The sequence below is a fragment of the Electrophorus electricus genome, chromosome 19 (genome assembly GCF_013358815.1).
Source record: "Electrophorus electricus isolate fEleEle1 chromosome 19, fEleEle1.pri, whole genome shotgun sequence".
Classification (NCBI taxonomy): domain Eukaryota; kingdom Metazoa; phylum Chordata; class Actinopteri; order Gymnotiformes; family Gymnotidae; genus Electrophorus; species Electrophorus electricus.
In genome coordinates, this window is record NC_049553.1 from 13,282,337 (window position 1) to 13,310,336 (window position 28,000).

The 28,000-nt window shown below is 45.2% G+C and overlaps 1 protein-coding gene across 1 annotated transcript; it reads left to right on the forward strand.

Moving 5' to 3' along the window:
• Nucleotides 1–497: 497 nt before the first annotated feature.
• Nucleotides 498–27,942, forward strand: LOC113585506 (oxysterol-binding protein-related protein 2). Its single transcript, XM_027023026.2, has 27 exons — nucleotides 498–689; nucleotides 948–1,030; nucleotides 1,129–1,203; nucleotides 1,336–1,447; nucleotides 1,572–1,657; nucleotides 2,109–2,253; nucleotides 2,439–2,506; nucleotides 2,893–2,937; nucleotides 3,370–3,443; nucleotides 3,765–3,855; nucleotides 4,233–4,337; nucleotides 4,540–4,680; nucleotides 5,363–5,441; nucleotides 5,956–6,053; nucleotides 16,027–16,201; nucleotides 17,643–17,784; nucleotides 19,381–19,456; nucleotides 20,534–20,668; nucleotides 21,235–21,332; nucleotides 21,564–21,746; nucleotides 22,358–22,465; nucleotides 22,785–22,874; nucleotides 23,334–23,454; nucleotides 23,851–23,967; nucleotides 24,422–24,545; nucleotides 26,453–26,543; nucleotides 27,840–27,942. The coding sequence occupies exons 1-27, from the start codon at nucleotides 650–652 to the stop codon at nucleotides 27,940–27,942; spliced, it is 2,805 nt and encodes a 934-aa protein (XP_026878827.2). The 5' UTR covers nucleotides 498–649.
• The last annotated feature ends 58 nt before the right edge of the window (nucleotides 27,943–28,000 follow it).

The window sequence follows — 28,000 nt, forward strand, 5'->3', positions numbered from 1 at the left end:
TGGACTCCAGTGCTTCCAGGCCTCAACAACATATTCTGGGAAACTGGAGAAACAATGCCTATCTATCTATCTATCTATCACTTTTTTGTTTGCAGAACAACATCACTAAAAGCAGAACACGTATAATGCCATTTACAAAAACCCTTCCTTTTAAAAACATGTTGTTAGAACCACTGTCACTGTGAACTAATATGTCATATGTAAACATACATGCAGTGGTTAAGGTACTTAACAAGTAATCAGAAAGTTGCCAGTTCAAGCCGCAACACCACCACCAAGTTGCCACTGTTGGGCCCTTGAGCAAGGCCCTTTAACCCTCAAGTTGTCATAATTGTAAGTCAGCTAAATGTCATAAACGTAAAATGTACAAACATACAGTGATCAGCCACTTCATGAAAAGATCGTATGAACATCACAGGTTGTATTGATGGTTAATGGTATTTTTTGGTAGCTAAACCTATTCCGGGCGCCGTTGCCGGGGGGTGACCACTGGTGTCGGGTAGCTGTCTATATTTAGAACCGTTCGTTAAAGGCGATATATGATGCCTCTGGCCGTTATACAGCACTGGTGAGAATTAAAACCTTATGTTTATTCTGTATATCTTATTCAAGCTGGAAATATCACATCAATATATTGGAAATCGCTTACATGGAACAAACTGACGGCGAGGAACAAATAGTCGATCATGGTAAGGAATAACCAAATGTCAACATCCGAATTACCACATGCGAAGTTTCGTCAAGTCGTAAATGACATAATATGCAGGAAGTTCGATATAAACTTTGCAGGTAGTCAAAGTGGGAAATGCGTTCAATTTCACACATTTCTGCGCCGATTTCCGAGTAAATCCGATTTATTGGTCTGGATAGATCCGCGTCGCACAGGCGAGTTATTACAGTTGAAAGCTGCTGATCAGGAAAAAGGCTCACAAACGTGCTGCCTTTAGGTCAGGAGTCGAACGGTGGGTGGACGGCGCTCCACCTGGCTGGATACTTCGGCCAAAAGGATGTCGCGGAGGAACTGCTCAAGGTAAAGGAGGTGGTCCGCAAATAATACATTAGGGCCCGGCTGAGAGCCGGCGCGCCGCACTAACGCTGTCTCGCACCGATGTGCGCTTCTGTGTGAAGGCTGGAGTCGACGTGAACGCGCAGAATGATTTGGGCGACACGCCTCTACACCTTGCAGCAGTCTCTGGAAGAAAGGTAGGCCCGACCTAGTTTTGGTCTCTCTCTCTCTCTCTCTCTCTCTCTCTCTCTCTCTCTCTCTCTCACAAACACAGAGCCCTTCTCATTCTCATTTTTTCCTATTTCTTTTTGTGTGTGTGGGGAGTGAAGGAGGTAGCGCTGTTACTGCTCCGGTATAGTGCCCGCGCCACAACACTCAACCAAGCTGCTCAGACCCCGAAGGACATCACAGAAGATGATGAAATCATCACTATGCTGGAAGGTTCGCTTTTTGGCGCTGGCTGGCTGGCCTAGATTACATTCTTCTTAGAAATAGTCAATCTTTAACGATGACTTTGCTTTCGCTCTTTTTCTCTCTCTCCACCCTTCGATTTTAATGCTACAAGCTGCGGAGAGAAGAGAGGAGAGGAAGATGGAGGAAAGACTTTTAGGTGCAGCGAAAGATGGAGACTCCACCACCTTGTCCCAGTTGGTTAGTAGTCTTATAGTAGTGGTGGTAGTAGTAGTTTGTTTATTAAAATTTATTTTACGTTTGAATTCCAAAATCTTTAAGGATTAGCAACAATGAACAGTTTACATGGTAATAATAAAATAAGTAAATGAAATAACATTAAACTATGAAATAAAGATAAAGTACAATAAAGCACAAAGAATATACTGGCCTGAACAAATAAGTCTTTAATCTAGGTTTAATAACTACTTCTGGTGCTTGTGTTCCTTGTGTTCTCGGTGTTCAAGAGTTTAGGAGTTTTGCATGGCGTCAGGGATTGCTAGGGGTCCTGCCTCAGCTGAGAGAGGTCATTGGGATGGACTCCAGTGCTTCTAGGCCTCAGCGAGATATTCTGGGAAACTGGAGAAACAATGGCTTTAAACGTCAGAGTCTGTTATTCATAGACTTAATGTTTCTGATTTTTTTTCCCCAGCTCAGTAAGAACAAACCAAGAGATATTCATTGCAAGGACTCAGAAGACAACACGCCATTGCACGTCGCAGCCTGCAGGGGGCACACTCAGTGTGTGGCCCAGCTGCTTCAGAGAGGAGCCAGCCCCTTTGTCAAGAACAGGAGGGGTACATTACGATAGAGATAGAACCGTCACGCCCCAGTCAAAATGGCTCAACAGAACTGGATTGTTTTCTGAAATCAGTTGTAAATCAATGCATAAATGATATTTTTATCTCTCTTTAGCCAGCTAGATCATTTATAGTTTCATGTATTCAGCGATCTTTGGTCTTTCTGCATTGTGGCATTACAGGCCAGTCTGTGTTCTACCTTGCCAAAGATGATGAAATAAGATTTCTGCTAGAGAGAAGTGAAGAAAAGGTACACCAGAGTGATGTGATTCTTTTAATGGTTTTACTGTGATTGAGTCCTGGATTAACAGTGATTCAGTACTGGATTTACAATGATTCAGTACAGGTTTTATAGTGATTCAGTACTGGATTTACAATGATTCAGTACAGGTTTTATAGTGATTCAATACTGAATTTACAGTGATTCAGTACTGGTTTTCTAATGATTCAATACTGGAATTACAATGATTCGGTAGTGGTTTTAAATTGATTTATACTGGATTTACAATGATTCAGTAGTGGTTTTATAGTGATTTAATACTGGATTTACAGTGATTCTGTACTGGTTTTATAATGATTCAGTACTGAATTTACAATGATTTGGTAGTGTTTTTATAGCGGTTTTCTCTTCCACAGGGCACATGCAGCATAGCAAAAAAGTTTGAGGGCCTCCTGTGGAAGGTGAAGACAGATAAATCCATATGCAACCACCAACCAACACCCCAATCACTCACGTCTCAAGTCTTTCCTCAGGCTTGCTCACATAACTGAACATATATCTGAACATATACCAAAAGAAAAGCAATATGTGCTGCATAACGTTACATCAACTGCAAATAGGTTCTCAGCAAATACTGCATGCTCACGTCTCAGCAAATAAAGATTTCTGGCAAGGTCTTCTGGGTCGCCGCCACCAGGTGGCGACCAAGTGTTTTAGCCCTGCTCTGAAACACCGAGACTACCCGTGTGCCTTTGCATGTGTTTATGGTTTCTTCTTAAACCTGGGTTTTGGCTAAATTGCATTGCTGTTGGGGACCCTCACTTTAAAATCCCATTGAGGCTTGGTCTGTGTGATGATTGGTCAAGCTGAAGTTTGTTTATTGGGTGTCACAGAGGTCGAATTTCCTGGGCTGGATCTCCCAGTGGGTCGTTCTGGGGAATGGGAATTTAAGCTGGTTCTCTACACAGTGAGTTTTCTGCCCATACTTATTTTATTACATCCAAATCCCACTGGAAACACTTATACTAAACATATGCCCATCAGTGTGCTACTGGTGTGGGTGTGTATTATATTTGTCTATTTGATATTGATATAGACCACGGGATAACACCTGTGGTGCAGTAGTCTGATTAGAAAGTGTAGTTCTTTGTGAAATACTATGTTGTGTTAATTTTACTAGAGGAATCCATTTCTGAGCACTGGTCAAGGGTCTGGAAACCCGTGTCCTGTATAGCAGTGAGTTAGTGTTGTATGCTGATCTGTGTGTGTGTGTGTGTGTGTGTGTGAGTGATGCTCCTGTCCGGCGCTGCCACAGGTCTGATGCTGTGTATGCCGATCGCCAGCTGGGCTGTAAGTCTCTTCACAGGGCTCAGTGTGTGGTGAGTGGCCCGAGAACATACAGGCTGGGCAGAAACTCGGTGCTGATCCATTCACTCCAAGCGCTGAGCCTTGTTTAACATTTTGTTTGATTTGGCTAAATTATCAATCAGATACTTTAGACCAGGGGTGTCCAATTCCGGTCCTGGAGGACCAGAGTCCAGCAAAGCTTAGTGATTTGCTCTACATTGACACGCCTACTAAACCTGGCAATTAGCTGATGAGTTGAATACGGCATGTTTACATATGCAATCACGAAAAAAAACTGGTCTCTGGCCCTCCTGGAACTGGGCTTGATACAGTGCTACATTTAACTACATTAATATTAGTTAAACACACCTGATTCAACTCAATAATTATTGTTGTTGTTGTTTTAAAGGTGAAACCTTGGGATAAGCATTTTTTTACAATCAAGTGGCCCGATGGCAGTGCCGATCACTTCAAAGTGTCCTTGAGATGCTATGAACCGGAAACCACTAGGAAAGTGAGTCAGTATACACATCTCCATCTAGTGTGCATGCACGAGACAATGAGCAAGATTTTATCTTTTCAGTGATGAGCCCTTTTTAAAACACAGGCTGGACTTTCTAAGACCATGGGCCACGTCCGTGTGAAAGAGTCTTTGGAGCTGCAGTGGTGGAGGGGCGGTGGGGCGCCCGGCTCACGTCTGCCCCCTGTGTGTGCAGAAGTGGGTGGATGCCATCAAGGAGCACGCGTCCGCCGGCGCTCCCCGAGGCAGGCAGGAGGAAGGCGGCACGCCGGAGGCTGTGGGGGACCAGGCAGCTGAGGAGGACACGATTGTAGGAGCCTTTTCCCGCTTCTTGCAGGTAACAGCCACAGCTTTTTCTCTGAATGCCACATCAGGTAAAATGTCTCGTAGGCCTGGCATGACAAACCTTCCCTGGGCAAAATGATGATGCTTTTGGGTTGAGGATTTCTGATATTTTTAATGTGAATCTGTTAACATTTATAAGAATAGAAATTCAAAATTCACATTCTAAATGTGACTTTTATAAATGTGAATGGTAGAGTGGTCTGAGGAAGCATGAAATCATGCAACTTGCATAGTGGAGGTGGCAGTCAGTAGAGAGATCTAGTATTAAAATGGTACTGTGCAGTACTCACAAGGCCTTGGATCTGGTCCTTCTTACTAGAAAGCTGAGAAAATATTTCTTCACTTATATTTCCTTGGTTTGTGTGCTTCAGTAGTTTGTGAACTCTCATTAATCTATTTTCAGATGTACCTGTCAGGCCAAGTTGAGCATAAAGCAGACTGTGCTGTTACAGTGGCAGGAAGAGGCCTGGCAGTGTTGGTTAAGGGCATGCCTGCAGCCACGTTGTCTTAGAAACGTGTGGACAAGATAGAGTGTGTTTACGTACAAAATACAAATTTTATCATAGAAAACAAAAAAAGTACTAGTAAAGAATAATAGTAATAATATGGTTTATATGCCAGTTGTGCAGTGATTGCTCTCAAGCTCTGTAAACATAGCTGTCTTCTCCACGCAGGCAGCTGAGAGCTACCAGCGGCACCTGGACTGTCAGGTGGATGTCTTCGTCTCAATGTCCCAAAGTGCAGGTGACATTGGTAAGAATGTTCTCTCTCTCTCTCACCGTCCTGTGTGTGTGTGTGTGTGTGTGTGTGTGTGTGTGTGTGTGTGTGTGTGTGTGTGTGTGTGTCCCGGGTCCAGCCACCCTGCGTAGGCAGGAGCTTTGATCTGAACGAACTCTCCCACTGCGAATGTCAGAAGGCCTGATGGGTGTTTAGTGGAGACCTGCTCACAGGAGAGCGCTCAGGACCTGCAGACGCTGCCCTACAGAGGGGTGCGCGCAGATAGCTGCACTGTTACACAGTCAGAGAATGAGAACATTGGTCACGTAAATTATTGTAATTTTATAACATTAACTCAGAACCTTGTAATGATAGTCAAACACTACCGTGTAGTTCTGCCAGCATGTGTGCAGGAGTGGGACATTTAGATGTTTTGGTGAATAAAATCCTGATAAAAGTTGTGAGTGTGGTGCATCTTAATGCAGAATTGTTTCATGGAGCCTGACATTTTGCTAACTGTGTGTGTGTGCGCGCATGTGTGACATGGCAGGTCCTATGCTCCTGAAGGCCAGACACATAAGCGAACTCTGCAGTGAGACGAGCTCAGTTCTGAGACACTGCCTGGATCTTCTCTCTAGTCAAGAAGAGGTATCACACTTCCCTATATAACCCTGTATCTGACAATCATACTCTCCGCAAACGTGAGTCTGCACTATCCAGGCTTCACTTTGAGTCCTGGGAACAGAGTCCAGGCAATTCAGGTAGTCTAGGGTAAAAAAAAAAAACATCTAGGGAAAATGCTTTTAACAGTGAGATGCGTGATGTTAGTATACGTGCGTAATCCCAGGATTATAGCAGATTAACATGTCGAACAGAAGATTCCGGAAAGGTCCTCTTGAAATGAAAGGTGTAGTCCGCCAAACTAAAATATCAGTTGCTTGTGATTTTGCTCTCAGCAACTGTATGCTTTAGTTGACTGGTATGTTTTAGTATCAAATAAAGGATAATGTTTATATCAGAAGTTCCTCTACCAAACCCAGCATGAATTTAGTAGCTGTGTTTTCAGTTCTTTCTTTATTGTAATTAACTCTAGTTCTGACGCCTTACTAACTGGAACTTTTATGTCATTTTTACCAGAGTGGGACTCTAACTGTGAACCCCATACATTCTGGCACTTCTAAGGTGTAATTTTATTGGTTATGCCTGCTATGACTGTTTTTTGTCACTGCGTGGCATTTCCTGCACAACCCAGTACACGCTCATCCATACCGAACCTCAGAGTGTCACACTCCCCTCTCAGCTTCCTCTCCCACATGATGGGAATTTCCATGTGGCTTTTGATTGTTTCCTTTCTGTCAGCATGTCTCCATGTGCCCTTGGTTTTCTTCCTGTTTTTCCGCATGTTGCCACCCCCCGCCCCCCATTAGCCGTGTTCCCTAATTCACCTGCACCTTACTCTCTTCCGTAATCGGTCCACATGCACCCTCGCTGGACACTTTATCACGTGTACCTTTTCAACTGCTCGTTAATGCAAATCTCTAATCAGCCAATCACATTGCTGCAACTCAATGCATTTAGGCATGTAGACATGATCAAGATGGCCTACTGAAGTTCAAATCGAGCACCAGAATGGGGAAGGAAGGTGAGTTAAATGTCTTTGAACGTGGCCTGAAAGTGTTTCAGAAACTGCTGATCTCCTAATGTATTTACACGCATCCATCTCTAATGTTTACAGAGAATGGTCTGAAAAAGAGAAATCATCCAGTGCGTGGCAGTTCTCTGGGCGAAAATGCCTTGTTGATGCCAGAGGTCAGATGAGAATGGCCAGACTGGTTTGCCTGATAGAAAGGCAACAGTAATTCAAATATCCACTCATTAAAACTGAGGTATGCAGAAGAGCGTCTCTGAACACACAACACAATGAATCTTGAAGCAAACAGGCTACAGCAGCAGAAGAACACACCGGGTGCCACTCCTGTCCGCTAAGAACAGGCTACAATTCACATGAGCTCACCACAGTTGGACAGCAGAAGACTGGAAAAACATTGGCGAGTCTTTTTTGGCTGTGACATTTGGGTGGTAGGGTCAGAATTTGGTGTAAACAAAAAAAAAATGGAAAAAATGGATCCAAGGGTTCAGGCTGTTTAATGGTTTGTGAGAGATTTTCTTGGTGGATTTTGGGCCATTATTACCAACTGAGCATCATTTAACTGCCACAGCCTACCTTAGGATTGTCGCTGACCATGTCCATGCCTTCCTGACCACAGTATTCCCATCTTCTAATGTACTTCCAGCAGGATAACGCGCCATCACAAAGCTCAGATCATCTCATAGTGGTTTCGTGAACATGACAATGAGTTTACCACTCAAATGGCCTCCACAGTCACCAGATCCGAATTCCAACAGAGCACCTTTAGGATGTTGTGGAATGGGAGATTCGCATCATGGATGTGCAGTTGACAAATCTGCAGCAACTGCGTGATGCTGTCATGTCAAACTGTTTCCTGCACCTTGTTGAGTCTATGCTACGTAGAAGAATTCTGGTAGTTCTGAAGGCAAAAGGGGGTCCAACCCAGTACTAGCACGGTGTACCTAACATTGCCAGTGAGTGTATTATACCCCCTTGAAAAATTAGTCCTTTTTCAGTTAGTGTTTGTAGGTGTTTGCTATGTTCACTGGATTTCTTACATTCAGTGTGACTGGGTTTTGACCCCTGCGCCTGCATCCTGGCCTTTTGCACACATCCGACTGATCTACAGTCAGTCCGGGCTAACTGTGATTCAGTGGCGCTCTCTCTCTCTCTCTCTCTCTCTCTCTCTCAAATAAACACTGTTCAGCAGCGTTGAGATGAAACCCATCAAATCTGTTATCATGACACCCATGACATTTCAAACTTGCTTGCTTCCTTTTGCAGAAACAGCAAGGCACTATGTCATAATTAAGTATAATAATTATGTAAATATAATTGCAGCAAGGAGACATCTGAAGGTCAGAGTGGGTACTGTAGTCATAATCTCTGCTCTGGGTGTGGTGGTGTGGGTATTGTAGTCATAATCTCTGCTCTGGGTGTGGTGGTGTGGGTATTGTAGTCATAATCTCTGCTCTGGGTGTGGTGGTGTGGGTATTGTAGTCATAATCTCTGCTCTGGGTGTGGTGGTGTGGGTATTGTAGTCATAATCTCTGCTCTGGGTGTGGTGGTGTGGGTATTGTAGTCATAATCTCTGCTCTTGGATGGTAGAAGTCCCTGTAGCTAATCTCCCTCTCTCAGGGATTCCTATTCATCCTGTCCCTATAACTGGTTTCTCTCGTACACAGACCTTTCCCTATAGCTGGTCTCTCTGTCAGGATGTTCTACAGACTGGTCCTCAGATGTGCTTGTAGAGGACCTCTCTTGGGCTGCACCTGTCCTGGTATCTGATCTCTGTTCAGCAGAAGATGACTTGAAGTTTTCACCATGCTGGAGTAATCAGCATTCCTATGGCTTTAAGGTCAAAGCCATCATCTCTTTTTGTGCTGAGCTATGCAATCAGCTCCATGCATCACTATGGGCACACATGTGCACACACACTCACACACACACACACACACACACACACACACACACACATATGCATGCACACGCTCACACACACAGTCACACCGTACGACCCATACGCTTGCATGCTTTTGCAAATGAGAGAACTAGAGCTCTCTCTCTCTCCCTCTCTCTCTCTCTCTTTTATCCGTTTGTCCCTCACACCCCTCTTCCTTGCCCTTGTTCTTTCTTTTTCCTCCCTCTCCCCCACTCACAGCCTCCCCTCTCTCTCCCTGCCTCTCTCACTCAGCCTTTCACACACACACACACACACACACACACACACACACACACACACACACACACACACACTCAGAAACATAAGCTCCCTCGGCCAGGCCAATCTAAGATCCAGAGACACAGGAGGGAAGGAGGAATAGCGTGACACGGCTCCTCGCAGTCGGACAAGGTACTGTGGCGTTTCTTCCCATACTTCCCGCTTGTTCTAGGCTTGCCGACGGCACTGCTGCCTGGGAACGTGCAATCCGGTCCTCCGCTCTCCGTTTAGGCTGCCGAGCTGGGAGGCAGTCCCTCTCCTTTCGCTTGTTCCAGTTTTGACTCTGAGCTGAACCAGATTCCACGGCTCGCTTCCAGACGCGCCGCTCGCAGAAAACGGATGAAGCAGCTAAAGTGCAACTTCGGTTTTCGAGACGGGAGAGGTCAGGAACGCCGATGAGTTTCTATTGGTGTGGCGCGAGTGGGCGCACGGCACCGTGGTGTGGCCAGCCTCTCCTGCTGAGGTCGCCGTGCAAAAGTGAGCTGTGCATCTCTGCAGCACAGAAGAGCTGTGCTTAAATGGCGGAAATGTCCCTTTGCTCGGTATGTCCACAAGCGTCTGAACCAGGTAGAAAAATGCTCAGCTCAGCTTCACATTATGTTTGTATTATGCAGCTTTTGAGTGTTGGGGGGATGCGGAAGTTCCCAGTCATCCTCTGGCATGTCTGCACAAAGAACAGAGTTACCAAGAGCTTTCTCTCCACTCAGGGCATCGGGACTCGGCCGCCGCCGGAGACAGCAGCTTTCCTACACACGGAGCAGTGGTGGTAGCAGGAATGTTGATGGCATGTGTGTGCAGTAGACTGGTCTTGGAGGGAGCTGTGTGCACGAGTGGCACACACTGCTAGGGGTCGCTGGATCCTGGAGGGCGCGATGAATGGATTAGGACAAGTTGCAACTGTTGGCCACAGGGCTTGCAACATACAACATAATTACATTAGCCCTAATGCCCGGAGTGTCCTCTCCTGCAAAAGATTACCTCCCGGGATTGAGAGAGTAGTTTCCTGTAGCCTGTTCAGCTGTATTTGCATATGAAAGGGTGTGTGTGTGTGTGTGTGTGTGTGTGTGTGTGTGTGTGTGTGTGTGTGTGTGTGTGTGTGTGTGTGTGTGTGTGTGTTTTTATAATCCAGTTTAGCATGCTGATATGTTCATGCTAGTGCTGGCTCATGAAATACTCTTACTCATTAGTGGACAATAGTTTTAATCTTTACACTTACTAACAGGAGAAGCAGGGTCCTTACTGGCTATGGGGAGATCCATGATCTTGGGCAAATATGAGTCAGTGTGTGAAGGAGACCCTCAGTGTTTTCTCAGTTTCCAGGTGTGAAATCACCATGGTAATACTGTCATATCTAGGTCAAGTGGGTGGTGTACTGGTCAGGAGTGTGTGCGTGTGTGTGCGCGTGTGTGTGCGCGTGTGTGCGCGCGTGCGTGCGTGCGTGTGTGCGTGTGCGTGTGTGTGCGTGTGTGTGTGTGTGCGTGTGTGCGTGCGTGCGCATGAAAATGAATCCATCTGATTTCCTGGCCTTAGTGTCTGTACATGGCTTCTAGAGTCTCATCTTCTGTTCTTCCAAAACACCTGGACATGCCATCAGAGTGTGTGGGTGGCTGCTTCTGTCAACCTGTGTGATGCGCAGTAGGACTGGCTTCCTACATGCACATATGCACAAAACCTAGCATCACCTGTCTGCCTTGCTACATTTGGTTCAGTTTCATCTTCGAAAGCATTTTCAGAGGGCAGCTGTTCTCAGCACACAGGAGAAGACCAAAACATGTCCTCCTAAGACTGAGCTGAAGCCGTGCCGCGTGCTTGGGCTCCTCCATGTGGTTTGGGAATTAAGCCCTCGATAAGCATGGAAAAGGAAATCGATACAATTAGTATAATTTTTCCTTCTTTCTTTGGGTTATATTTTACCAAACAGTGAAAAAATATTTCCTTTAGAAACCATTTGTGTTATGCCATTATTTTACAGAATATATGGATGTATATTCCGGAAAGTTTTTAGTTTATTTTTAGTCATTTTAAACCCCTGTTTGGAAACCCTGTGCCTTGTCAACAACTAGGTTTTGTTGTTTATAAAGCTGCATTAACTGTACATGATTGTAGTAACAGATATTAGACTAATCACAGTCTGTAATTACATGGTGTATCACATCATAACGTAGCGACCTCCACTCCAACTCTAACTCTGCTCCTGCTGAACGCGATTGTTCTGGCAGCTATACACAAGTGCACACAATCTGCAAATCTTTAGTGACACCAAGTCTGTTTTTAGTATACAGCGTAGAGGTGACGGTGGGCTCCGCCTCACAGTGGGAGGTGTCAACCAGACATCCAGATGTTTTCATTCTTCTATTCCCAAATGGCTTTGAAAATGAGACACTGAGATGAGATGCCACCACTGCTGTTTTCTGGCACACACCCACCTTTGCTTGCCGTTCATCTGGCCTGCTTCAGCCGCAGTCCTGCCTCTCACTCACTCACTCTCTCTCTCTCTCTCACTCTCTCTCTCTCTCACACACTCTCTCTCTCTCTCACACTCTCTCTCTCTCTCTCTCTGTTTTCAGTTCACTTCATGTTAGCTTTATTGGCTTGACTGTATCAGGTACAGTTTTGTCAAAGCAAATGGTTTAAAGCGGAACATGACAGTGTTTTATATAGTTTATTAAAACATATTGTATAATTTACTGTATATTTTAGTTTTATTATTGTTAATTATGACTATTAGAACCAATCTGTGTAATAACAGTAAATATATCAACAAGACAAAGATGAAAATTTTATATACGCAGTGAGGGGTGTGGTGGGTTTATTAGTCTAGTGTGTTACGGTCTCTCAGGCGGTGACGTGGTGTGTATCAGTGTAGTGTGTTACGGTCTCTCAGGCGGTGACGTGGTGTGTATCAGTGTAGTGTGTTACGGTCTCTCAGGCGGTGACGTGGTGTGTATCAGTGTAGTGTAGTGTGTGTTGTGTATTAGAGATTACAGGGAGACGTCTTTTCTTCTCCAAGGTCAATTATTTTAGATCAGAGAATAATTAAAAAATGTGTGAGTATATAAAATATTAGTGTGAAATTTTGGTGTGAATTTGGTGTGTGTGGGTGTCTCTCTATCGCTGTTTGTCTATTTCTATCTCTTTTTCTCACTCTTTCTGTCTCCCTCTGTCTGTCTCACTCTCACTGTCTCTCTGCCTTTTAATTCATTTAAGTTCAGTTGTACTTTATTGACATGACAGATATTCACACTTGTAATCTCTCTCTCTCTCATGGCTACTGCTGTGAAGATGAGGTTTAAGTACAGTCCCCCAAGGCCTTCGGTAGTGCGGCGGGGAGGCCTGAAATAGCAGTGAGACAGGTGGAAGTGGCATAGACACCTGTCTCTCCACAGCCCCTACACACTGTAGGGGTAGCTTTTTCAGTGGGATAGTGCTTCAGCTTTTATGAGGGAAATATGCTAATATGGCTTACAATAAATGAAATCCAGTAAACAAAATGTAATAAAAGCCATGATGCATAACATTATATAAATAAGTTGATGGTGGTATAGTTTATTTCCAATTGGGAAGGGAAGGCTATAAATGAGCTACTGTAAGTCACTGTAAGAGTAACAGCAGCAGGTCCGGCGCGCGCCCTGCTCCTTGCACAGGCCTGTGAGCTGTAGAAGCTATAGTTGGGCTCGTACACTCAGTCCTTTGTTCTGTGTGGCAAACACAGGTGACGTACAGAGTGGCTGCATTGTACAATGAAAGGACATTATAAATGCAGCAAGCAGACAGAATTAGAAATGGCTGGATGGATTACGTCAGATTTTCCCCAGCTCTAGTCCCGTGGAACTCCTCCAGTGTTGTGTACAGTTTACTGCTAATTCATGCCCTGATACACACCTGATTTAATCCATAGAGGGCCTGATTTGTTGTAGGAGTTACATTAGGCTTTAGAGCAGGGGGGGAAATGTGATAACGGGGGTCTTGGAGTCTCTTACTGGTGTTCTGTGAAATCGCATGATATTCACAGAAAAGGTGTCACTCCAGCAGAGGAACCGGCTGAGCCAATCCTCCCCGGCTGCCCTCGGTTCATTGCGCTAGATCGAGGCCTGCGGGACAGGTCATCGTTTTCGCCCTTCCCGGTCCAGCCACGGACTCAGCTGCAGCCGACTGATGTCCAGCAGTCCAGGCTATGAGAACACTGATGGATATGCATGCTTGTACATGTGGAACCTTCCTCTGACCCTACCCCTTTAAACCTACCCTACCCCTACAGTGAGCCCACTTTAAGTTGATTTTTCAGTGGTACACAGGGTACCATGTTAGAGTCTTCAGTTCGAAGTGTTTCATGGTATGTAAGGGGGGCATCCTCGTGTACTTTATATGTAGTTGTGTATCCATTTAAGCTCTGAGTATCTGCAGAATACTTTTAATAGAGAGCAAGTTTAGCTTTGTTAACACAAAATCTCTAAATGCAGATAAAATCACACTTATGGACTTATTTTCCCTCATCTCCAGGAAAATAGAGTTATTGAAGAGAAATGTTACTACTCTAGGCCAACAAACTCAGGTTTCCACTATAAATATTTAAGAATTGTAATTTTCTGTCTTTTGAGCCACATGTGGTAAAAACTGATTGAATTGAAATAAATGAGGGAAAGGTGTAATTTCTGCTTGGCCTTGCTCTTTATTTCAGGTTATCTGCTGAATTTAAATGTTCCTCATATGCTGAATATTGTGTCACGGAGCTGTAAAGGCCATTACAAATTTAGAGCCCTTAGTTATGGCTTTTTTGTACTCCTGGTTAATTAGCTTCCACAGCTTGGCCACTGCTGTTTTTATTTATAAAACCATTTGAGGGAGATTTAAAGGCCATTACACCTGTTTCATATCTTAGATACAGGCCACTTGGATTTTGGTTTCGGGGCAATGTGATTATGTCCTGACACGTCAGGGTAATGGGCTGCTTCCTCAACTTATAAAAAGCTGTAACCTGGACAAAACCATAAGTGTCACATTACAGTCAAAGTGAACTTAAAACTATTGTAAAGTCCATAGGATTTGAGTTTTATTGATTACAATGTTTTATTATTTTGTTGCATTGTAATGTTTGAATGTTGAGTCGGTGCACGTTTTTCGTGATGCATGATGCGAGTCTTGAACATTTATTGCTTTTTTAGACAGGCCACAGAGATTTACATATTAATTTAATGGTTCAGGTTTTACTGAGAGATTTACATATTAATATTATTAACCAGGTTTGACTGTTACTAACCAGGTCTTCTTGTTCAGTCACCTCTCTGATTGCTGTGTCAGGGAGCCGCTCGCTGACGCTGTGTCATCATTTCTCCGGGCTCTCGCCTTTTTTTGTTTGCTGGGCCGAAGCAAGTGAGCACGGTGGCTGGAAATGTTTTGTGAATGGTGACTTAGCCCGTGATGTGTATCCAGGCTCGTTAAGGGTAACGTGATCATTGGCCGTGCTGCACCCTGAGACCTGGTGTTTAGTTCCCTCCACTGGAAACTGGAGTACCTCGAGGGTACAGACAAAGCCTAGCAGTGGTTGTCATTCACCACAGAGTAGCTGGTGCACTCGCTCTGATGGTGCTACTATGAGCAAATACCACCAGAGGAAACATTCACCACAGTGGTTCATCTTTCAAGTGTCTAGACATGTCACTGCGGAATGAGTTTTATTAGCTCTTTGTTTTCAAGCTCTGAAGTCTTTACAATACGATGAAACTAGTCATACCAGGGTTATGATTTCCACTGATGTGTTTGACCCTCTAGCCTGGATGCTTAGTGTCTTATTACTGCTATCAGCAGGATGCATTAGGCTGTCTTTATTAGAGCATGAAAAATGGACATCTGAATATTTTACTTGCAAGGTACGTTTCCAGAATGTCTTATTAATTGGTGTACTTCAGACTGCACACTTTAGTCACTTTAGAATTTCTCATCCCCCTTAAGAACTGGGAAATAAGGTGTCGGATTCTTTTGTTGTATAAACGTACAAAAATGTACCAAATTCATTTGACCAGTTTCCCTGGAATTTAAATCTCATTTAATTTCCAAAACCAGAAATGTGCATGCCCACCTGTAACAAGAGCTTGTGTTGTCTTCTGATGAGGTCTTTCAGTTGGCCACTAAATTAATCACTGTGGTATCTTTGACAGTTTGGTTTCTTGCAGTTAAGTGTGCCCAGATACCATCACAAAAAGAAAAAACATTAGAACCTCATTATACCCATGATGCACTTCTTGGCCATTTAGAGACTGGTAATTGTGCTGGTGACATACTAGTGGAACATAACCATGTCACATATCAGGGGTCCTGATCGTTTCTAAATGGCTAAATTCTGTCTTTGAACCCATTTGATAACGACGTGCCCTACATAGGCCAGGCTGACGCTGTTGTGTGTTCTTTTAACTAGTTATGACGGTTACTCAACCCTGCTCTCAGAACCCATCGTGTTATTCTAGCTCCCAGGATACCTGAACCAAACTATCAGGAGCAAGGTTGCACTGACCCAACATCCAGTAAACACTGTTCTAGGTTCTGGTTAGGGAATACTGGTAATACGTATGGTTCATGTTTGTTGGATTCTAACTAATGTCATGAGTATTATTTTTGAGTATTTCTCTGCATGTCATTGTATTTCTGGGATTCCCTGACGCTGGGTAACACTGACTTATCAGAACACGGCGTTCCAGATGGCAACAGTCAAAACTTTAACGTGTCACGTTTCGGTTTTCATGGTTTATCACTTCTGTGTTACTGTGGTCCCTTAGGTGTGGAGCGTGAGGCTGGAACAGGAGGTGGAGAAGAACAAGATCCTGTCCGAAGCTCTGCAGACCTTGGCGACTGAGCGGCAGTTGCTCGAGCGGGCGCTCGCCGACGGCAGGAAGTCTCCGGCGCCGAGCGCGCTCACGGATGATGAGTTCTACGACGCTCTCTGCGGTGAGTGACCCCCAGCGCTGAGGACTCGCCCCGCACTGCCCCATCAAACCTCTGGCTTCAGTAGCTGTCTTAGAGATCGCCCGTCTGTCTATTTTGCTCCATAAATGATCTGTTCTCATTAAAAAGATTTTGATCTTTTTGTTAACCTTTGAAATAAAGTCTATCAGTGATATGAAATGGACTGTTATTAAAATTGTGCATCTGCATTTCTGCTACCATTTAATAAATTCTTACTTAATTAATGCCACTTACTTAATGTTCTTTTCCTTGTTTAAACTGCAAAACACACGGACTACATCTTAGCTACTCTTACGGTTTGTTTCTGGGATATTTCATGTGAATATGCTAAATACGTATTTCCATGCAACGTAATGGAATAAAACCGCTTCAATAAAATATAACTGCTTCAGTGAAATTTAGCTGCTTTTAAAACTAATCTGGTGTCTTCCACTCCATTCATTTGAAATGTTATTCCCTCTGTCGAATACTTCTAAGTCACTTTAGAATTTCTCAGCTTTGAATATTCCATTTCACTCAGATTGCTAATGATCGCTATTTTAGTGGCCACAAAGTGTCTGATGTCGATTCCTGTTGAAATGGCACATTCATCTCTGTTGATGTTTAATTTAAAAGGAAACCACACACTTGGTATATTAAAGAGTCATTTAATCGTTGAATACTAGACAGCATTCAGACAGATGCCAGATTCGTGTGTGCCTGTCGTGTGACTACCTCTTTTGCTCTATGAGTGCAGTAAGCTGCACCAGTCGCCATGGCTACAGCTTTGGAAGAGGAGCCATGACAACGCTGCAGCTCCGAGTTTCCTGTAGTACAACTTCTTTAGCATCTGGGCATGAAACAGCTCAATCAGTCTGTCCCAGATCCCGCGGTCTGATCAGTCATCTGGGCAGCAGCAAAGTGAAATTTCCCAATTAAACCACACATAGCTGCTGCTGGCAACTTGCAAAAAAGCCCCAAATCTGATGTGTCAATAAATATTTTACTATGATAAATGATAAATACATTGTTGTTCAATTGTGTTAAATAAAGATTCCGTTTAAAACAGTCTTGTTCTAGTTATTTTTCCTTTTCAAGAAATAATCTTACCAAGTCAAATACAATTTGGCAAATAGTTGTGCTGCTTGCAACCTGTTTTTTTTTTGTTGTTGTTTGTTTGTTTTTTTTCGGCTGTGAGAGCCTCTCGGCACCTCTCTGGAACAGGATCTCCCCAGGTGGGGTTTCTCAGGTGCCTGCAAGGACCAGGGGGAGGGAGGGTGGCCCGCGTGCTAGCCAGCGGGGCGTGTTCGCACCAGTCGAGCGGGGCGACGTCACTGACACGGCCGTGCGCGCGCGCGCGCGTGTGTGTGTGTGTGTGTGTGTGTGCGCGCTCGGCGCTCCTCCAGAGTTGGACTTGCGTGGCACTGTGACGCTCCCTGCCTGAGCGCAGACAGTCTCCGTCGGAGGACACACCTGGTCGGCTGGACCCGCTCGCTCGGCTCGGCCTGTGAGCCCCTCCCTGGGCCCGCCAGCATGTCTGGGGATTGTAGCCATGGTGACAAGGCCCACCATAATGGAGTCAAGAAGCACAGGTGAGTCTCAAGCTTCTGGCAGCACTAACGAATTAGCGATGTGCATATTTGTGTGTGTGTGTGTGTGTGTGTGTGTGTGTGTGTGTGTGTGTGTGTGTGTGTGTTACACATATCTGTTTGCATCTTTTTTACAAGGCAAAAATGGTTGTAAATTACTTGTATACGTAGCTACAGTTTTTTCATTAGAGACCTTTCTGTTTTGTAATTATTTGGTCAATGTAATTGCATTCTCTCTCCTATCATTGATTTTCCATAAATCGTACTTGGTGGGTGGCGGGGTGTGTGCGTGAGGTGCCCTGCCAGAACTGATCAGACTGCAGCTGGTCTAACCACTATCATACGCATCCCACCCGGCGCACACACTGTTCTAACCTCTCCTCATGGTTATTGCATGAGGACGGAATGGCAGCGGTTACAGACTTATCATTAGCCCGGGTGTCAGGTAACTGTTTCCACTGTTGCCAGTTCATACGGCCTCGTATTAATCCAGATTTGGATTCGCTATGAGATTACTAGCTGCGCTGTCGCAGGTCCTGGGTAAATGTTCCTGACTGACTAACAGAAGCTGTGTGAACGGGTGGATTTCTGCGGATCCGCTCACTGACGCGTACTTACTATGCCACTGACTAAGTTGAGCTCTTGGGTGGAAAAAAAACCTGCTTGTTGTATGTAGTTCAGCTTCTTTGTCACACACTGGCAAAATGCCAAATGTAGAACCAGAGTGTGAAGAGGTTGGAGCTCTGTTGCCTATCTTTTTAAGTTTTAAAGTAGCTTTAAAGGGTCTTAGCTTTGGACAAGCAATTGGAATTTTAGTCAGTCAAAAATAAAACGTATCTGAATGTCAGTATTGGAGATTCAGGCATGAATGTCAAATATCAAACAACCTTTTCTGAACATGCTTCAGTTCTAGGCATTCTTTTACTAGGTAACTGGGTAAACTAAACAGACACAGTGCTGGGCCGGACCTTTACGCCGAACCCCAGGCAGTCGGCAGGTGACGCATGGAAACCGCAGCGACAACACACAGGAACAAGCAACCACTGTTAATGTTATTCCTTTCCACTCTGCAGCATCAGGGCTGCAAATAACCCCAGCACATGACCACACTCAGAGTGCCAGCACGAAGCCCGGAGGTGGGTCCTGGGATGGCTGCTCTGTATCCACCTCCTTCAGCTGCCGGCGCGAAAAACGTTCGGTACAGTGCAGCTTCTCAAAGGTTATCTGGTGGACGGCGAGCTAAGGCAGGCATTCCACAAGCCCCATGCTATCAGACATAAAGCAGGGCATAAACACTAGGGACATAGGAGCTCTATCTATGGATCGAATGCTGTTTACATGTGCACTTATATTAGGAGCACAGAGGAGGGGGTCAAAGTTCTGGCTTGACTCGTTAGGATAGCTGGGTTTGAGAAGCTGGACTGGGCCCAGCGGTTTCAGGCTAGCACGAATGGAGGCCACCCCAGCACATGCAGGGCGGTTGAGGTTCACTGCTCACTGTGGCTCATGAGGAGGGGCTAACGTGCTAGAGTTGCGACTGCAGCAGCGTGAGGACCTAACCTGTGCTTTATTTGGCTGTGTTTTCTCTAATGCACGCAGAGGAGCTCTTCCTGCTCCCATGTTCTCCAGAAACGATGTCAGCATCTGGAGTATCCTCAAAAAGTGTATTGGCATGGTGAGTGCCTTTTTTTACACAAGCTTGCATTCCATTTCCGGCATTTAGCTGATGCTTTTATCCAAAGCAAGTTACAGTTATGACTGAGTACAACTGAGGGTTAAGGGTCTTGCTCACGGGCCCAACAGTGGCACCTTCTGATTACTAGTCAAGTACCATAAATATCACTATCACTGGTCACCTTCAGGAACATTATATAAAGAAATGAATTTAAAAAAGAAATAAGCATGCAATGTATGTAGGAATTTTGCGATGCTGTTCAATAAATGCCATCCAGTTCTTTGGTGGGTTTTTTCACCTTTGAAGGGGTATTACGAAGTCCTGTCCCACTGGTGTGTTGATTAATCATTTTTCTCTTATCACATTTTTATTACATCTGAGTGATTTGCAACTCCTTCCAGCCTGCCTTTATTGGAGCATCCTTAAATATAAATATTTAGTTTGTTGCCCATCCACTGTCAAACTAAATGTTGCATACTGTTGTAAATTTGGCCTGGAGACGCACTTTTTTAAAAATGTGGTGTCGCTGCAGTGTGATACTGCGTGAGCCTTTGGTCAATTGTAGTACCAGAGCATAAACTAAGGAACCAAAGAGTGCAGGATGCACTCAGAAAGGTAAACAAGAGACCTTAGAAAGTCTCAGGCATGTATTCCCCAAAGCAGTCATTAGTCTTTAGATGCTAGCTGCACCTGCCTAATGCTTTCTTGTATCTGGGTGTGTGTGTGTGTGCGTGTGTGCGTGTGTGTGAGGAGTGTAATCTCATACATCCTCTCTTAAGAGGGAGCAGTGATCCGCCCTGACTAAAACTCTGGCTCTCAGTCATGTCAATGTGTTGCCACCATGACCCAATTCACCCAGATTATAATGCGGAGGTTATCCAGCCAATCTCTGGGGGAGAGCTCAAGCCAGTCCAGGTTTCATTTTATTCCGGGCTCTTAATTACCCGGCTAAGGTGTGTCGGGCCTGCAACATAGTAAGCATGTGAGCAGGATGCAGGCCTCTGGACTGGATTGAAAATCCTGTCTATACAACTGTTAAGTTCACATTTGAATACATGCAAAAATGTCCTCCCACAGGAACTGTCTAAAATCGCCATGCCTGTCATCTTTAACGAGCCGTTGAGTTTCCTCCAGCGGCTGACCGAGTATATGGAGCACACGTACCTCATCCACCAAGCCAATGCCTCCACAGACTCCATCCATAGGATGAAGGTAACAGGAACGTTCTGCAGAAAAGCACTGGTGGGTTCCTGGGTTCCTCCACCCTTCTTCTGGAGATCTCCATTGTCCTGCGCAGATTAGTTCTCTTTGGAGTGTAAGAACGGAGATGTTCCTGAAGGTCCTGGCCAGGTGCGGGAGATCTCGTAGTTCCGTCACTGGGGCTGCATGGTGCAGAGATGCTGGTCTCCATGAAATGGGTAGGGCCTTCCTGGTATGGACCAGTACAATAGGCAGTGTGATATAACATCACACTAGACCTCTGTGAAAGTTTTATGAGGTATGTACAATGATGCTCACGCGAGGCATTTTCCGAAGTATTCAGAAGCACGGACGCAGCATTTGTGACATAACTGTGTGGGTTTTTTTTTTTTAATGTTTAAAAATAAGATCTGTATGTACATCAGGTGATGGGTTAGCAACTATAAACCCGTTTCCACCCGTTTACCTGGTATGAGACTATAAGGAGAAAATTATGGTCATAAAATATGCAGGTTCTTTTTTTTCCGGAGTGCGTAACGGAAAGGGGACGCTGAGGTCGGCTTTCCGTGTGCTTGCAGTGCGTGGCCGCCTTCGCAGTGTCAGCCGTAGCCTCGCAGTGGGAGCGGACTGGCAAGCCCTTTAACCCTCTGCTGGGGGAGACCTACGAGCTGATCAGGTGAGCGCGGCTTATGCAGCCTCCGCGGGGCCTGTCCTGGTGCACGTGCTGGTGTGGTGACACAGGGAATCCTCCGCGGATGTAAACTCCTGTAAATCCATTCAACAGCCAAAATAACCTGGATTTGTTATTGTGATAAATGAGTTCTGAGTGTCCACAGTTAGCCTGACTGAAATAAATACTGGCTCAGTTACAGATGCTGTCTCTAGACATACTCTGCTCTGCCCACAGAGAGGACCTGGGCTTCAGGTGGCTGTCAGAGCAGGTGAGCCACCACCCACCTGTGAGCGCCTTCCACGCAGAGGGCCTGAAGGACGATTTCCTCTTTCACGGCTCCATCTACCCTAAGCTCAAGTTCTGGGGGAAGAGTGTGGAGGCGGAGCCTCGGGGCATCATCACCCTGGAGCTGCCCCAGTGAGCACTTCCGCCTGCACCACCTGCTGGCTATGGGTTTGCCAACACAGAACTGTTATCTACAAAGTACAGTGTATGCATATAAGTTAAGTGTATGCATATAAGTTAAGTGTATGCATATATGTAGAGTGTATGCATATGCATATTAGTACAGTATATGCATGTAAGTTGAGTATGCATATAAGTACAGTGTATGCATATGCATATAAGTAGAGTATGCATATGCATGTAAGTTGAGTGTATGCATACAAGTACAGTGTATGCATATGCATATAAGTTGAGTGTTTGCATATAAGTACAGTGTATGCATATGCAGAATACAGACCGTTTCTCTTTAGCACAGAAGCCCACAAAGTGCACAGAGTGTAGCAGAGTGTGTATTTGCCCTGTAGTAGAGGAGAACATACACTATCATTGAGGGGGTTCTTTTGAGGGTGGATGTGCAGCAAAACCTGGTAATTGGTAATACAAAGTTTGCTTTGTTCATGATCAGTATGTGCAATATCCGTATATATTCTTTTAACAGCCGTTGTGTTATGTTTAATTATTCATGCAGTACTTAATTCTGTCATTTGTTTGTTGACTTGTTTATTCATCTCCTCCTTACCCAGGCACAATGAAGCGTACACCTGGAGCAACCCTACATGCTGCGTCCATAACATCATAGTGGGGCAACTGTGGATCGAGCAGTATGGCAACGTGGAGGTTCTAAACCATAAGTAAGGCAAAGTACGGTCCCAGACGCCAGCAAATGGTGTCCCTTTAGACACCCGGAATTCTCTCGCTGTGGCACTTTTGAGAAAACCTTTTGGAATAAGCTTCATTTAAAGACAACTTTCTAGAATTTTGGATTGATTAGGCAAACTTCAAGAGGATTACAGTAAATGTTTTAAGAAGCTTTCTAAATGGCGATACTCATAATGATACCAGCAAAAATGTAGGAATATCCCATTTATCTATGGCTTTTATGTTTGCTTTTTGATTTTAAGGATACGCCTTCTTCCCAAAAGCATTATGGCATGTCTTGTCTTTGGACAGGACTGGGGAAAGGTGCAGCCTGACGTTCAAGTCATGTGGCCTCTTTGGTAAAGAGTTACACAAAGTGGAGGGTTACATATACGATAAAAGGTAACCAAATATTAAAACCGGTCTATTTCAGTCCCTACAATGGAGTCTGTAGTAGTCTGTGCACCACAGATTCACTACTTGATATTTTGAGCTGTGCACTTTGCAATTAAGCACTCTTATGGTTGGTTGAAGTGATAAATTAATGATCTCATCCCATGAAAAGTGACAGTACAAATTGGGCACTTACAGGAGCTCAGTGGGTGTTAGAAGCCTGCCTCAGTGAGAAACGCCTTCCCGAGCATGAGTGATAGCTGCGTGATGTTAAGTTAGCACTTCACTGAGCTCGAACCACGCTGGTAATTCTGTGTGGCTTTCTTTTAAAAGCTGCCGATGCCACTGTCTACGTATGTGGGCTTTAGCTTGGACCCCCCCACCCCGAGTCAGGAGTCCCTAGACTCCCGATGCCGTTTGCTCGGCCGTGCCTGTGACGTTAATGCGCCGTCTCACCCGTTCTCGCAGCAAAAAGAAGCTCTGCGCCATTTACGGCAAGTGGACGGAGTGTTTGTACACGGTGGACCCGACCTCGTTTGACCTCCACAAAAAAGCAGACAAGAAGGAGGAGAAGAAAGGCAGCAAACAGGTCTGGGGTTAGGCAGCATATCAGACCTCTGAATCAAGGCACTTAGTGAGGTTATTTGAAATGGAAAAAAAAATTGCTTCTGGGTTATCAAAAGTAATTGTGCAGGTTTAGTACGGGGGGTATGTTATTGTGGTAAACGCCTTAAGGAAACCGTAGACTATAAATGCTTTCTTTCCAGCTTCTAGGATATGTAAATTTTGGAAAATAAATGCATTCATGGTGTTGCATTAACTGTCACACATAGACTATAGTGTCACATGAAGGTGGGCATAGTTAAAAGAGGAGTCCAGTATGAAGTCTGATTTATGGAGTTCCAGGCAGGTTGAACGGTGTGTAAATGGTTGGTATATTTTGGCCCCTAATGAAATGGGCATTGTGTTGTCCCTGTTCTGCCAGAGCTCTGTGGATGAGGAACCTGAGGAGATGCCTCCTCCTGAAGTCGAGACCGTGGAGGTCATCCCAGGCAGTGAGCTCATCTGGAAGATAGCGCCCCGCCCGGAGAACTCCGCTCAGGTGAGGACCACGCATCTACCCTGACTGGACCATTATGGAGGATCAGCGCCAGTGTGCACAAAGCCGCCCGTTACGAACGCAGCGGCCCGTGTTTGAGACTGCGGAATAGCTCTGGTCCTTCAGCCAAGCCGAGCATTTAATGGACCATAACCGGGCCACTCGAAACCCGCTGATGATCCAAGGCCGCTTCATAAAGCGCCTGGATTTGCCCGACCACTGATCTAGGTTCGGTGGCATGAAGGCTTGCAGGCAGCCATGACGGCTCAAGTTAGTGCGTGTGTCTGCGTGTGTGTCTGCGTGTGTGTCTGCGTGTGTGTCTGCGTGTGTGTCTGCGTGTGTGTCTGCGTGCGTGTCTGCGTGCGTGTCTGCGTGCGTGTCTGCGTGCGTGTCTGCGTGCGTGTCTGCGTGCGTGTGTGCGTGCGTGTCTGCGTGTGTGTGTTGGGCTCTCTTGCAGTACTACGCCTTCTCCACGTTTGCCATGCACCTGAATGAACTGGACGAGGACATAAAGGGGGCGATCCCTTCCACGGACTGCCGCTTACGGCCCGACATCCGTGCCCTGGAGAACGGAGACATAGGTATGGGCAGCTCCAGAACCCCCATGTCAGGGCCAGCTGGAGGTTGTGCACTATTACATTTACATTACATTTATGGCATTTAGCAGACGCTCTAACCAGAGCTTTGTCATTTACTCAGAATACATCCTAGTACAGTATAGTAGGTTAGAATTAAACAGACCAATGAACTAGAATACTGTAGAATACAGGGATGAATGCTGATACCTAGAAGTGCAAAATACATAAGGTGTTAAACAATGGTAAGTGCTAGAGTTTGTTAAACAACATAAAGAATGCCCTACAATAAGTACTAAATTAGTCAGTCAATAAGGGAGCAGGGTCAGTCGTCCTTCAAATATTCTGCAAATAGATGTGTCTTCAGTCTGCGCTTGAAGACTGCAAGGGACTCTGCTGTCCGGACAGCAAGTGGGAGTTCATTCCACCATCTTGGAGCCGGGACAGGAAATAGTCTCGATGCTTGTCGTCCATGAGACCTGAAGCACGGTATTTCAAGCCGAGCCGTACTTGAGGTTTGAAGTACTCGAGGTACGGATCGGGCTTTGTCCATTGACCTCATGTATGAAGGGGCTGGTCCATTTTTGGCTTTGTAGGCAAACATTAAGGTTTTAAATCTGATGCGTGCAGCTACAGGGAGCCAATGAAGGGAGCGCAGCAGTGGAGTAACGTGTGAACTTCGGAAGATTGAAGACCAGTTGTGCTGCTGCATTCTGGACAAGTTGTAGAGGTTTGATGGCTCTTAGAGGAAGACCAGCAAGTAGCGAGTTGCAGTAGTCTAGCTTTGAGATCACAAGACACTGCTCAAGCACCTGGGTAGCTTCCTGCGAAAGAAAGGGTCGAATCCTTCGTATGTTACAAAGGAGAAATCTGCAAGACCGGGTTAGATTAGAAACATGAGTTGAGAACGACAACTGGTTGTCCAAAGTTACGCCCAGGCTACAGACAGCTTCGAATGGTGATACCAGGGAGTTCTCAAAGGAAACAGTGAGGTCATGGTAAGGGTTGGGAGTACCTGGGATGAACAGAAGCTCAGTTATATTGGGGTTGAGCTTCAAGTGGTGGGCTGTCATCCATGGTGCAATGTCAGTCAAGCATGCCGAGATACGTCTGGAGACCTGCGTGTCAGAGGGTGGAAAAGAAAGAAATAATTGAGTGTCATCAGCATAGCAGTGGTAGGAGAAACCATGAGAAGATATTACATCACCAAGAGAAGAGAAGGGGGCCCAATACTGAGCCTTGTGGAACACCAGTGGAGAGTCTCCATGTCACCTGATAGGACCGTCCATCCAGATAGGACTGAAACCATCTCCAAGCAGAGCCAGTCACACCAAGCCTGGAATTATAGCCTGTTTAAATATTAAATAAATCATTGAGGGAAAGACACAACATAAAGGATTTTGGTATTGGGACAGTTGAGGTTATATTTTTTACCAATTTTCCTTATCCCAGCATGTTATAAAACTGCCTTGGAAATGTTATGAATAATTAATAACATGTATAGCTACTCCTCTGAAGACTTAACTCAGCCCTGTTGTTCATGTGGATCTGACACGTGAACAACACCTTTGCACACACTTTTGTCTGTCAGTTATATTCATACTGAGATTGGCAATTATATTCATACGAGATTAGCATACAGATTTTTTCAACCACTGGTTCAGCATGTGAACATTAATTTCCTTTTTTCTGCCTCATTTGCATTTGTGCACTCAGACTTAGAAAGTAGGTCCTCTTGCATCTAAGTTGGAACCGTGTCACGGCACACTGTGGCGTGGAGTTGGCACCGTGGCATAGCAGCGCTGACGCTGCCGTAACTGCATGTCACCGTGTACCATATGAAAGCAAAGTCAAAGAAAAGTACATAAAGGGATCCTATGCCTTTGCCCCCAAACCCATCCCCACGTTTTTAGATATGGCCAGTGCTGAGAAGAAGCGGGTGGAAGAAAAGCAGAGGATGGCTCGGAAGAACCGGTCCAAATCCAGCGACGAGTGGAAGACGAGGTTGGTCTGCACGCACACCCTCTCCCATCGTGAGCTGCTCACCCACACAGTCCTGCTGGCATGTTTTCATGTCCTGCCTGTGTCCTGACACATATGACGATCCTTGTAACGGGAGCGTATACAGATCGGTGGCTTAGCACTATAGAGGCTCTCATCTATATTATATGAGTGCACCTCCACGTTCAGGGGGACCGACCTCATTGGTTTAATTACACCAGTAAAAAAAAACCCAAGCCAAGAGCATTTCACTATTTAATTCTGCATTAAGCATGTGTGTATACTCGAGGGTCATCTTCAAAGTAAAGAATGATGGATTTATTTCATTATTTCTGTCTTTAAACAAATGGAAGGTTGATAAAGGTCCCATACATCCTTTTGATCTCCTCGTGGAGTGTCTTAACCTGACATCACTGCTTCATGTTTGTAATCGTCTGCTTTCGTTTGGTTCTACTTTCTTTGTGTGTGTATGTGTGTGTGTGTGTGTGTGTGTGTGTGTGTGTGTGTGTGAAACCAGAAACCCCTGTCCCGGCCCCAGGTTTGACCTCTTCGCCGTTGTGTGATTGCCGTGCTCTCTCTCTCTAGGCTGTAAACCCAGGTTACACGACCCAGAACGGGTGTCATACCTGGAACGGGTTTTTGTGTAATCGCCTCGTGATCTCCACCGCTGATGGGCCGCACACTGCACAGTTTAGGTTATTGTAAGACGAACCTCATTCATATCCCATTCAAACCCCAGTCATGGATTATAATAACAACAATAATACATTTATTTCTATAGTACCTTTTTAAACCAGGCTTACAAAGTGCTTTACACTGTAAAGATAAAATGCAAAATCTCAAATAAAATAACAGGAGAAGAGAATGGGACAATTCAATAAACAAAAGAACAATAAGAAAGCGCATAAATAATGAACCACTGAGTACGATCATGTGCACTGGAACAGGGAAAGTACTGCACAGCACAGTGGTGTGGCCCTCCAGAACTGGAGTTTGAGACTGTACTCGGCATAAAAGCCGAAAGAACGGTTTCAGTTGTCTTTGTGAGGTGGAAATGATTGTGTGTGAGCTGTTCCTCCCCCTTCTGGCTCTGTGCGGAACTGCAGTGGTGGATGTGTTAGTCATAGGACTCACACGCACACGCTGTTTCTCGTTTTTTAACGGCCTTTATATCTGTGGATGTGTGCACACTTCTGCATGCTTGTGGGACTGGAATGAGACATGGAGAAGGTGAACCCTGTCACCTGGCCCTGACGAACCGGGGCTGGCTGACTTCAGCATTGTGTGTTACCCCTGCAGGTGGTTCACCCAAGGCACCAACGTCCACAATGGAAGCCAGGACTGGCTCTTCTCCGGCGGCTACTGGAACAGGAGCTACTCCCAGCTACCTGACATATACTAAACACCTCTATAGCACCTCCGTGTGTAACGCACCCCTGTGCATAACAACTGCGTTAGCC

Bases quoted from the DNA above. Each gene is read 5' to 3' on its own strand.
- LOC113585506 (XM_027023026.2), top strand. From the start codon at position 650: ATGGAACAAACTGACGGCGAGGAACAAATAGTCGATCATG. The intron at 1,204-1,335 runs GTAGGCCCGACC...TGGGGAGTGAAG, and splicing joins CAGCAGTCTCTGGAAGAAAG to GAGGTAGCGCTGTTACTGCT. The intron at 22,875-23,333 runs GTAACCAAATAT...CCGTTCTCGCAG, and splicing joins GGTTACATATACGATAAAAG to CAAAAAGAAGCTCTGCGCCA.